Here is a 12,899-nt window from a genome sequence, read left to right as displayed (position 1 = left end):
CAGGTCAAGCCAGGACCTCTCCTGCTGTCTTGCCTTTCCTCCTCCTTAATTTTACCACTAGCTCCCGGCGGGATCTCTGCCTCAGCCGGCGGGCTTTCTCTACCGTTCCCACAGTCTCTCTGGTAACTTTTATTCGAGGAAAACTTTGTCTTGTGGGTTAGGGCATATTTATCTGCGAACCTAGCAAATTCGGATATGGACTTATTCGGCTTCTCGTTCAAGTACATCCGGATATCATCCGAAACACAACCTTTAAATTCCTCAATCAGAATTAACTCCCTGAGATGCCAAAAATCCTCTTCCACCATTTCTGCTGCACACCAGCGATCCAAGAGCACACCCTTCTCATAGGCAAACTCTGCATACGTCTGATTCCACCCTTTCTTTAAATTTCTGAACTTTTGTCTATAGGCCTCAGGTACCAATTCATAGGTCTGAAGAATGGCCTCCTTTACTTTCTCATAATTCTCAGACTCCTCCTCCTCCATGGACAATGCCGCATATGCCCGTTGTACCTTCCCTTTTAACACACTTTGTAACAACGCCACCCACTGATCTTTGGGCCACTTCTGACTCACTGCCACCTTTTCAAAATGCAAGAAATAACTATCAACATCCATCTCCTCGAACTGAGGTACTAACCTAAACTCCCTACTAACATTAAATCTCTCCTCTCGGTCTGACCCTTGAGCTCTTCGCTCTTGCCTTAACTTCTCCAGGTCCATCTCATGTTGCCTCTGTTTCTCCATCTCCCTCTCCTTTTCAACTCTTTTCTTCTCTTTTTCAGCCCTTTCCTTCTCTTTTTCAGCTGCTTCCAGCTGTTTTAACTTGATTTCATGCTCCCTCTGCTTCTCAGCTCTTTCCTGCTCCCTTTTCACCTCTAACTCCTTTAGCTGGAGCTCATGCTCCCTTTGCTTTTCGGCTCTTTCTTTTTCCTTTTCGGCTCTTTCTTTTTCTTTTTCAGCTGCTTCCAGCTGTTTTAACTTAATTTCATGTTCCAACCTTAATTTCTCCAACTCTAACTGAGCCATCCCACTAGCTGGTACCCTTTCAGGGATATTTTCCAATACCTCAGCCGAAAACACATTCTTCACAATATAATACTGAGTTATGGCCCTCCACACCTCCCGCTTTTTCATCGACTACCTCACCTTTGCGAGATTTAGTCCTTTCGCAATATTTATCAAGTCCGACTTTGTGGCAGCCTCTAGCGCCTCCAGAGTAGGGTTTTCTATGAATTCGTCTACGTCCATCTTTGCTGGTTTCCCGTCTGGTTACCCGCGCAACCAGATCCAAGTTTGGACTTAAAAGCCCAATTCACTGGCCCTCCAATTTGGTATCAAATCTCAAGACGAAGCCCCACGTTGTTACGAACCCCGTAACTGGGTCACTTACCAGCAAAGATGGAGAGGTCCGTTGAAGTCTGATACTATTTTTAACAGTATTTATTAGTAAAAATACACAAAAATAATATCAATGCAAATATACAGATAATATACGTCGTCAATACTAAATCTAAAAGTGCTGGTATAATAATAATCAATAAGAAATAAGCTCTATCGTTGTCTAGGGGATAATGTATTGTCCGATGGAAATATAAAGTTCACTCAGTTCATGCAGGCTGCAGCCTTTGGGGACCGCTGGGTTGCAATGGTTGGAGAGAGAGAGAGATTTGGAGAAAAACTTGTCAGCTTTCCTTTTATGATTTCGATCCGTCTGAGTCTCATTGGTATGGCCGTTCACTTGTGGCCTCTCCTTTAGCTAAACCGTTCTTCCGTGATGAGCCCACCACCCTGGCAAGGGAGGACGCACACGAGCCCTCACCGGCTGTTGCTATTAAACACTGTCACGGGATCTCTAGCGTTTCTCCTGGTGCGTCCGAAGGGGTTGTTCCCCAGACCCTCGTTTATCCTTACTCACGGGGTCTCAGATGTCAATCAGGTTGGGATGGTGCAATCCCTCAACCAGCCCACTCTGTTTGTCCCCTGAGGGGTTTCAATGAATAGTACAGTACTCAATACACAATTCCTTCTCCAAGAGTCAATGGCCGTTATCAGTGGTTCCGTTTCACTGAGGTCAGGACACATTCCAAACCTTGTGTATTCTGGACGTCTCTCTCTCATTTCCTGGGTCCCAGACCCGAATTAATAGCGATCTTGCGATTCTCAAAAAGGAGGGGGCGACTTTGTACCCTTTGGCCCCTCAGAGTTGCGTCACATTCGTAACAGTATGTGTGCACGTGAATTTGTGTACGTGTGGGGGGGGGGGGTTCTGTGTGTACATGTGTCTAATAGAGTCCGTATGTAAGTTTGCACACACACTCAAGCCTCTCTTTATACAGATTGTGTGTGCCACCATTTCTGCATGTGTATGCATTCCTATATGTTGATCTGTATGCCTCGGTTTGCCTGCGATCATTGAGCTTCTGTGTCTGTGTTTTAAGAGATTGACTGATTCCCAGCACACTTATTTTACAATGGAGCTGAATTATGATAAATAGCCAAGTTAAAGAGCAAGGTACTTAGAAATAGCAGCAAAGGTAGTCTATCTTTGGCAGGAGACAATGAGCAAAGCTAAGTCAATAAGATATGTTAAGGGAACATGGATCCTCTTTTTATAAATTATTTTCATGGCTGTAATTTGTTAAAAAATTAAAATGTAATCGCCTAATTAACAAAGGCATCTTATTTGTTGGATCAGTGCCAGCAGCATTCTAATGCTACATTAATGAAATCTTTTGTGGTAATCAATATGCTGACAGCAATTTACTCCTTTAAATTGGCAGCAGTCAGGGTTGGCAGTGTGATGTGGGTGGGGGGAGGGAGGAAGAGCTTATTGATTGCTCTGTCAATAACTGTGCTTCACAGGCCAAGTGCATTGAAATGTGATTGAAACCTACATGTAATAATGTGAAGCCCCTTATCAGACTTTCACAGTTCCCCTTTATTCATCCATTACCCATGAAATAATCACTCAGCGATAGTGCTTACGGTATTTGAAGAGTTTAAAAGGTAACCAGTACTCTTTTCCTTTTGTGGGGAAATCTTGCTTTGCCCAGTGAAATAATTAAAAAGGTGATAATAAACTGCCTCCATTTATTGGCCATGCCATCATAATCCCATGGAAACCATTCTACATAAAATGACAGCTCCCATACTATTCCTACCATAGTTCTGAAGGATAAAATGCATCAATATTTATTACCTTGGTTATTCTGCCTGTAGATCTGTTCCATACGTTAATGAGTTGTGCATTACTACGATATGATGTACCTAAAGAGATTCAAGCTGTGCTCTGAGATTGTAATAGGCGTGTGTATTTATATTAATCTGGGACCTGACTTTGCACACAATAGTGAAATCTGGCATTCATTACAATTGGTATCTGCAGGAGATTTTGCTTTGGACTTCAGAGAGTCATTTCATTGTAGCTCCTCACATGTGAGATTCCATGTGTATGGACAAGATAAACAATTGTCTCTCTTTCACTAATCAGATTGTTGATTATTGAGTAGCAGAGAGCCTGGATCAAATCTGTTTTCCATTTACTTCAATATCAAAACAGGTGTAGAAAGTAAAAGGAAAAGAGGGAAAACAAAATATAATGAAAGAAAGATAAATAGGGGGGAAAATTAAAGAATGTGACTTATTTAAAAATCTCCAGTCATAATTAATGAATAAAAGAAATAAGTTCTGCACAGTTTTCAGTGCTGGGGAAGATATTGTGTGCAAAACCAGACCCAGATCAACATCAGTAATTAAGACCTACTGTATGTTAACATTTTATGCAGGATAAAATGTAAATTCCCTAGCCTTTGGTAGCATGTTAGTGGGTATAGAGCAGGAGCTTTAAGCAGTTGCAGAAGTGGTATTTAAGCAGTACTTAACCATTGTCTGGCCTCAAGAGGAACAAGGCCACTCAGGCAAGGCAGCTGCCTGATTCCTGCATCTAACTGCTAGTGTGACTGCTTAAATCTGCTCCCTGTTTTACACTTTAGTGACAGTAGAATTAGGGTCCAACAACAGGGTCCAATTTGAACAATGTTGTTCATACTTACATGAACAAAACAGAAATCATAATCTAAAGCATATATGTCAAACTCAAGGCCCGCGGGCCAAATCCGGCCCGCGGTGGAATTATCTTTGGCCCGCGAGATAATATCTAATTACTATTAAAGCTGGCCCAGTAATCGAAGCGCCTATGGCGTATGATATAGCTAATGCTGAGTTTATTCAGGTACCAGGTTTTCAGGGTTTTTAGTGTTTATTCGGCAGTCTTGCTCGGCAGTCTTCTTCATAAGAAACGGAATTTGTAAAGTGAAGCACTTTGTAGTTATAGCAGAGACTGAGACACATGAGAGCAGGCTGAAAAAATGGAGGCAACGAAAGCTGCGTTCGCACGTGTCCGACTGATCCGGCCCGCATGAAGCTGCATTTTGCTCAATCCGGCCTGTGACCTAAAATGAGTTTGACACCCCTGATCTAAAGCAAAAGTTTGGGATTATTGTTAATCTTAACAAAAAATAAAATCTTGAGGCCAAATGTGTGGCCATATTTCATTTACTCAAAGTAATTTGCTAAAAAATAGTTGTCAACATGATTACAAGTCAGTTGAGACACATTCAATGTAGACATAATTTTATATTTGAGCTTCCAAGAACTCCTTTGCATCTTTATGAAGACTATCTACGTTAGTGGTCGCCAACCTGTCGATCGCAATCGACTGGTCAATCTTTGAGACTTTCCCAGTAGATCCCGAAAAAAAATGAAAAATAAATACACAAATACTGTTGAGAGATTGTTTCCGGGTTGTGGGGTTTTAGTTCTGTTCTTTCTGCCCAGCGCACATGCGTGTAGCTCCCCCACACTACACAGTGTACTTCAGTGGTCCCCAACCACCAGGCCGCAAGGAAACGATATGAGTCAGCTGCACCTTTACCCATTCCCTGTCAGGGCCATGGTTGAACTTGAACCCATGCGCAGTCATCAGTCGCCTAAACGCAGTGATACCCTCGCGCCAGGGATCACTGGTTGGCCTCGGGAAACCGACGGGAAGTGCCGTTGCTACCGGCCTGGAGCACCGCCAGATGGGCACTGCCTCTAAACCTGTTTAGCACACTGAATGTTTGTGGGGAACCCGGCGCTAAAATATTCGCAAACGACCTAATTCAAGCTCAGGGTTTCGTAAGTATCAGAGCAGCTACCGCACTGCGATCTACTGAACCAAACTTTTGTTGGCCGATAGATCCTACGGGGGCGGGGGGGGGGGGCCGGACGTCCTGTCGCACTCCTCGCTCGGTCGGTCGCTCTCTCCAGACTGCGACCGCCGCGGCCCCGGCACAGGGACTTACAGCCCTCACCTTGTCCTCTCACCCCACCCACGACCAGCCGCACCTGGCCAAGGCGTCTGGCGGTGGGCGGGCGGGAGGCTGCAGTTCAGGCCCGGAGGCTGTCTAACGAGGCAATGAAGTCCTCAAAACTGCTTCGGCACCCTAAGTCCAAGCACCCTGCACTTAAAGACAAACACGTTGAGTTTTGTGAGCGGAAAAAACGTAAGCAAGCGGGACAGATGCTAAGTGCCGAGAGCTGTGAAAACTAAATTGCGGCAGAATAGACTGGACCTAAGGAACCTGCTTCGAGTATCGCTGTATTCCCGTCGTGTTTAACACCCACCCCCCGTCAGCCGGTCCGCAAGAATATTGTCGATATTAAACCGGTCTGCGGTGCAAAACAGGGTGGGTACCACTGGTGTTTATACATTATTTCTATTTCTGGGTTGTGGGGTTTTACTTCCGGTCTTTTCTGCCCCAGTGCGCATGCGTGTAACTAATCGATTTGGAGTCGATCTTGCCTTTCACTTGCCAAGGTAGGGGATCTTGGGCTTAAAAAGGTTGGTGACCACTAACCTACATCCATCTCTGTAGCATCATTAAATGCTATGGAACCTCATGACATCTGCTGCCAAAATCCACACCTGTCTCTGGACGTGCCTCACATCTTCCACCTTCCATGAACTTGCCACTCAGGCTTGCACCTCACAGTCACATCAAAACACTCTGATTCCCATTCACCCCAGTGCCCACTAACCTATATTGGCTTCTGGCCTTGGACCTAAAATTCCCCTTTTTGTTTATAAATTCATTCATAACTTCATCCCTCACCTTTCCAGGCCTTGTATTCCTTCAATTCAAGTACTGCTTCTGCTGTTAAACCTATGGCTGTTCCCATCTCCCTTGCCCCATTTTCCTCCGTTAACATACTCCTTCGAACTTGCCCAGCTGCCTAAATATATATCTTACTGCCAAAGTTTGTTTGATAACCTGCCTGCAAACCATTTTCTGAGCTTTTCATAAGCTGTTGCGGTTGGTAGATACAAGAAACTGCTATTGCCAGAGCCTGTTTATTTTCTTAACTTCATGTCTGCATTTCTACCTTCTGCTATCATTGCACCAGAAATTTCCCAACTTGAATTGATATTTGCTTTGTGTCTATTCATCTAAGAGGAAACAGAGGAACATCAGAATCAGGTTTATTAAATTAAAGTGAAATCTGTTGCTTTGCAGCAACAGTACAGCACAAGACATACAAAGTGCCATGTTACAGAAAATAAATAAGTAAATGGGCAAAAGAAGAAAAGTGAGGTCGGGTCTATGAACCAGTCAGAAATATGATGGCAGACAGGGAGAAGCTGTTCCTAAACCATTGAGTGTGTGTGTGTGTAGGCTCCTTTACCTCCTCCCTGATGGTAATAATGAGAAGAGGGCATATCCCAGACCGTGAGGATCTCTTAATGATGAATGCAACCTTCTTGAGACAGCCTCTGTTGAAAATGTCCTCAGTGGTGGAGAGGATTGTGTCTATGATGGAGCTGGTGCGTCTACAACTCGTTGCAAGACCTAGAGTGAATTGTCTTATGAGATACAATACCTTTATCTGTAACAAGCAGAATACAGCGGAATTACAGTTCACTTTAAATTTATCCAGAAAGCCAGGTAATTGAATACCAGAAAACAATGCAAGAAGATCTAGGGGAGTGAAGAAAGCTAATGGCATGCTGGCTTTTATAACAAGAGAAATTGAGTATAGGAGTAAAGAGGTCCTTCTGCAGTTGTACAGGGCCCTGGTGAGACCCCACCTGGAGTATTGTGTGCAGTTTTGGTCTCCAAATTTGAGGAAGGACATTCTTGCTATTGAGGGAGTGCAGCATAGGTTCACAAGGTTAATTCCCGGAATGGCGGGACTGTCATATGTTGAAAGATTGGAGCGACTGGCCTTGTATACACTGGAATTTAGAAGGATGAGAGGTGATCTGATTGAGACATATAAGATTATTAAGGGATTGGACACGCTGGAGGCAGGAAGCATGTTCCCGCTGATGGGCAAGTCCAGAACTAGAGGCCACAGTTTAAGAATAAGGGGTAGGCCATTTAGAACTGAGATGTGGAAAAACTTTTTCACCCAGAGAGTGGTGGATATGTGGAATGCTCTGCCCCAGAAGGCAGTGGAGGCCAAGTCTCTGGATGCATTCAAGAGAGAGTTAGATAGAGCTCTTATAGATAGCGGGGTCAAGGGATATGGGGAGAGGGCAGGAACGGGGTACTAATTGTGTATGATCAGCCATGATCACAGTGAATGGCGGTGCTGGCTAGAAGGGCCAAATGGCCTACTCCTGCACCTATTGTCTATTGTCTATTGGCATCTAATCATTGTTCACCCAGCAGTGGAAGGAGGTTAAAAGCACAAATGGTGTTGGAAATAAAAGACATAATGTTCCTTTAAAAGCACAACATGGTGATAATTTAAAGTTTCCAAGCACTGCTGAAAATACTGTGACTTTCCAGTATTAAGGAAAGAAGATCTGAAATATTTCCGTTGTAGACTCCCTGGATCTAATAATGGAAGTCTTCAGTAAGAATGTCCACTTTACTAATTAGACGTTTCCATTCCTGTGAGTATTATTAAACAGAATAGCTTTTTTCAAGAAAGCAGAAAAGGCTGGTTTGCTGAACTGAAATTCTCATTTTGTTCCCAGTTCAGAGAAGAGGAGGGATACGTGCAAAGAAATGTAAAGTTTCAAGTAAAAGTTGCTACAAATGTGCATTGCCGGTTAATGATATGCAATTGAAACTTTTTAAGTCTAAAATGATAATTAACATATCATCAGATTCAAAGTTTTGACCACCTCAAGTTGGTGAAAGCTATTTATGGCTGGTATTGTACACCACCTATTGTTTGTCCCAACAGTAGCATCGTGTTTGGGCATTTCCATTGTTTCTAAGCAATGGATTGAAAATGATCAGGAAATTACATGCTCATGAAGGCCAGCGGCATATGGTTTTATGTTGAGGTAACGGCCATCAATTGAAATCCTCAGTAAAACTGCCAATTTTCACATCATTGAAGTTCAGTGACTAGCACAGGAATATTAAACGGGGGGTCATTTCTTCCTTCTGAATAACGTCAGGACTCAGTAGCTTAGTGGGAAGTGTTTACTATTCAGGTGCACAGCGTGAGTTCTCTGCAGGCAGGCAGCACTGTAGCTTTTGTGGAAATTTTGCAGGTCAATTTCACAAGTCTGGAAAAGCTTTCAGAAAAGCATCTTTAAACAGTCAAGAGGTAAGTTCAGCTCCAATATTAGGAGTGAAAGAAATGGTAAAGTTGTGTTTATGTTAATAAAGAAAGCTAAGGAAATAATGAGTCATTACATCAGTGCTGTTTTTTTTCTAAAAATTACTTTCTTCATCTGCGTGTACAGACTGTATTTAATATTAACATATAAAGAGAACATTTTCCTAATTTCAGATTGCATTGATACTGCTCTTGGTTAACAGGTGAAGTGCTGCAAGTATTGGCCTGATGATACAGAAATCTACAGAGACATCAAAGTAACTCTCATTGAAACAGAACTGTTGGCTGAATATGTCATCAGAACATTTGCAGTAGAAAAGGTAAGGAAAATGCTGTATGTCAAGTTTGAAGCCATTCCATTTGTCACATTAATTCATGGGCCAGTGTTGGCCCATGGAGCACTTGAAGCTTCATGTTTAGACCACCAGATCCAAGTACAGCTGCTTCCCTTCAATTACTCAAGACGTACAAACAAGCTGGATGAACTCAGCAGGTCGGGCAGCATCCGTTGAAATGAGCAGTCAACGTTTCAGGCCAAGACCCTTCGTCAGGACTAAACTTCAATTACTCAGTTGTTTTCTTTTCAATTAGATTCATTTTATTTGCCACATGTAAATAAAAACATACAATCATACATGTCATTTGTGTCAAATCAAATTAGCATGGATTGTGATGGGTGGCCCACAAGAGTCACCACAGTTCCAGCACCAACATAGCATTCCCACAACTCCCTAGCCTTAACTGTACACCTTTGGAACACAGGAGGAAATCAGAGCATCCAGAGAAAACCCACATGGCCGTGGAGAACATAGAAGCTGCTTACAGACAGCATTGGGAATTGAACCATGATTTTACAGCTGGCACTGTAATAGTGTTACGCTAACCTCTATGCTACTGTACTGCCCTGGTGATGTACTGTTGATTGTTAAACCAACCAGCAAAATCTTAATCGCTACAGTTTACCAACACTATGACCACTTCAATCACTTGGCATTAAAATCGACTTTTTTTGTTCTATTTTTGTCTTTTTGTAGATATCATGTACAATTTAAGTTTAATTTGCTTTTTCCATGTGAATGCTGCTTATATAATGCAGTGTACCTGTGATACTGGTACATTGCACCTGTGCATACAACAATAAACTCCACTTTGACCTTGACTCCTTTGTTCCTCAGCAGTGAATTAGGAACAATAGACATTGATGATAATTCAAAAATCAATAGTTCTGACGACAGTCTTTAATGTGAAATCTTCCTCTTTCTACAGATGCTGCCCCAGCTGCTGAGTATTTCTAGTATTTTCTGGTTTCATTTCAGATTTGATGTTTCTTTTTTTCTTTTAAATTAAGTTTTTTTCTGATGTAATTGAAATCTGAGGGAGAGTAGCTGAATGCTGTTGATTGGTAGAGAGAAGCTCAAATCTTTAATATAATTTAAAATAGTTACAGCTTCTTTATTTCCAAGTTAGAGTTTCCATGGAGAAAACATATGATTTGTCACTATTTAATAAAGACACATTGAAGGAGGGTTACGATGCATGTGAGATGACTAACTATTTCATTCCAACTGTCTTAGTGTGATTTTATCCCCGTGCATACCAGACGATGACCATAAATCTCCATAAGTAACAAGAAATATTTACAGTGGTTTCATTAACCAGGTTGATTCCCGGAACGGCGGGACTGTCATATGTTGAAAGATTGGAGCGACTGGGCTTATGTACACTGGAGTTTAGAAGGATGAGAGGGGATCTGATTGAAACATGTAAGATTATTAAGGGATTGGACACGCTAAAGGCAGGAGACATGTTCCTGATGTTAGGTGAGTCCAGAACCAGAGGCCACAGTTTAAGAATAAGGGGTAGGCCATTTAGAACATTTGAGGAAAAACTTTTTCACCCAGAGAGTTGTGGATCTATGGAATGCTCTGCCTCAGAAGGCAGTGGAGGTCAATTTTCTGGATGTTTTCAAGAAAGAGTTAGATAAAGCTCTTAAAGATAGTGGATTCAAGGGATATGGGGAGAGGGCAGGAACGGGGTACTGATTGTGGATGATCAGCCATGATCACATTGAATGGCAGTGCTGGCTCGAAGGGCCGAATGGCCTACTCCTGCATCTATTGTCTATTACTAATTCCTGGGTGTAGGTGGCACTAGCCATGCTAGTACTTATTACATATTCTCTATTGTCCTTGAGAAGGTGGTAGCTCACTGCTTTCATGAACTACTGCAACCATTCAGGTGAAGGGACTCTCCAGTGATATTGCATTTGCAGGATCTACACCAACTGACAATGAAGAAATGGTGATATATTTTCAAGTGAGCATTCATGAGTTTGTGATTGGATTTCCCAGATGCCTGCTGACCTTGTTCATCTTAGTGGTAGATGTTTGGGAGATACTGTCAGAATAACCTGGGTGTGGAACTGCAAAGGGTTCTGTATGGTATACACTGCAGGTGCTTTGCACTGGTAACATATATTTGGGGTGATATATATTTTGAGTAAATCTTTGGGGTGGTAGATGGAGTGCCAGGCAAGATAGATTCCTTTATTGACTGAGGTGAGGAGAACAGGTGCAGAGAGTATATATTGGGATTGCATAAATTGTGTTAGACCATAAACTACTGTGTGCTGTCTGATTACTGCTCTGCAAGAAGGATGTGAAAGTTCCCAGAGAAACTGCAGAGGAGATTTATGAGAATGTTTCTTTATGAGGAGTTTAATTCTGACAGAAGGTCATCAGTACTCTGGTTGTTAATGTTTTAACAGGGAAAAGATCTCGATAGGGTGAATAGGGATGGCATGTTTCACCTGACAGAAAGGTTAACAACTATGAACTATCAATCCAAGACAATAAGATGAAGTATTAAAAAGAAAAAAAACACATGATTTTCACCTAAAGGGTATTGGAGGTCTGGTGCTTCCTGCTTAAAAGGGCATTGGAGGCAGAAATTCTCATCACGTAGAAGAAACTTACAAGGCCATGGATCAAGAAGTGTGACATGGGGTTAACTTCAGCACTTCATTGGGCCAGAATGGGCATTGTGAGAAAACCAGCATCAGGCTGTGCCATAAATTTCTGTAACTCAATGTCTGACCATTTTCAAAAGAAGAGCAATTTGCATTATATGTTGTTGGCAACTTACATTTATCTTCCAAATTTATGTTGTAGCTTACTGTATCTGTAACTTTACAGTTCTTAAGGAGATATTCCCTCCTGTTTTTAATAGAGGGGTGCCCATGAGATACGAGAGATCAGGCAGCTCCATTTCACTGGTTGGCCAGACCATGGTGTTCCATACCATGCTACAGGGCTTCTGGGCTTTGTTCGACGTGTCAAGACAAAGAATCCAGCAGGTGCTGGACCTATTGTGGTGCATTGCAGGTAGGTGCAATCTGATTAGTACACAAGGACAAGTCAACCCATTCAATTCCATCATTCAGTACAATCTCCAGGCTTCGTTCCATATCCCTTAGCTATCTCATCTACCAAAACCCAGCAATCTCAATTTTGAGATTTTTGATTATATGGATGCAGTAATGTGATTCCTTTCATCTCAGTCTGTCCTAAGTATTTCCAGTTGATGGCTGAGTATATCTCTGGAAGGTGGTGCTCCAATTAGTAATTATTGGAATGAGAAAGACTTTATTTGTATTACAAAGCATCCAAAAGATCTTCCACTCTGTAACCTTAAGAATTTGTTTCAATTTCTTTGCATTGTTGAAGGTTTTGCCTTGACCAATATGAAAGTGTAGGTAAAGCTATAGACCCCAAAGGCTTGAATCTCACCTCACATAATGGTAAAAAAAATATTTAAAATCAACATTCTACGTCCTTTCAGGTGGATTTAATACAGACCAGAGTAATTTTCAAAAAAGACTAAGGGAACTCTCCCAGTGACCTGACTGCTGTGTACCAGAGACTTGAACATAAAAGCCTGTACTGAAAGTCCATCTTTTGAGGGGCTGGTGCTCCATAAGAGGTGTTATTCCATGGATGAGACTTTCAAACGAGACCGCAAATATACACTTTCATAGAATATAGGATAGTACAGCATAGTCCAGGCGTTTGGCCCAATTTGTTGTGCCGACATTTTAACCTGCTCCCTTCCTTCCCACGTTGTCCTCCATTTTCATCCATGTGCCAATCTAAGATTCTGTTAAATGTCCCTGATGTATCTGCCTCTACCACCACCGCAGCAGTGTATTCCAGGCACTTACCTGTCTCAGTGTAAAAACATACCTTGGACATCCCTCCTATACTTTCCTCCAAA

At 42.2% G+C, this 12,899-nt stretch overlaps 1 protein-coding gene across 14 annotated transcripts in view; it reads left to right on the top strand.

The window, feature by feature from the left end:
• LOC140728571 (receptor-type tyrosine-protein phosphatase mu-like) overlaps positions 1–12,899 on the top strand; it is a 994,862-nt gene that overhangs the window by 945,787 nt on the left and 36,176 nt on the right. For all 14 annotated transcript variants that reach the window (XM_073047511.1, XM_073047621.1, XM_073047608.1 and 11 more), the window contains 2 exons: positions 8,831–8,947; positions 11,856–12,010. In XM_073047511.1, coding sequence (XP_072903612.1) covers positions 8,831–8,947; positions 11,856–12,010 — 272 coding nt within the window. The remainder of the gene's footprint in view (positions 1–8,830; positions 8,948–11,855; positions 12,011–12,899) is intronic.

The sequence above is a fragment of the Hemitrygon akajei genome, chromosome 1 (assembly GCF_048418815.1).
Source record: "Hemitrygon akajei chromosome 1, sHemAka1.3, whole genome shotgun sequence".
Taxonomy (NCBI): domain Eukaryota; kingdom Metazoa; phylum Chordata; class Chondrichthyes; order Myliobatiformes; family Dasyatidae; genus Hemitrygon; species Hemitrygon akajei.
The sequence above is the reverse complement of the archived record's forward strand: the minus strand, read 5'-3'. Positions and strand labels throughout refer to the sequence as shown.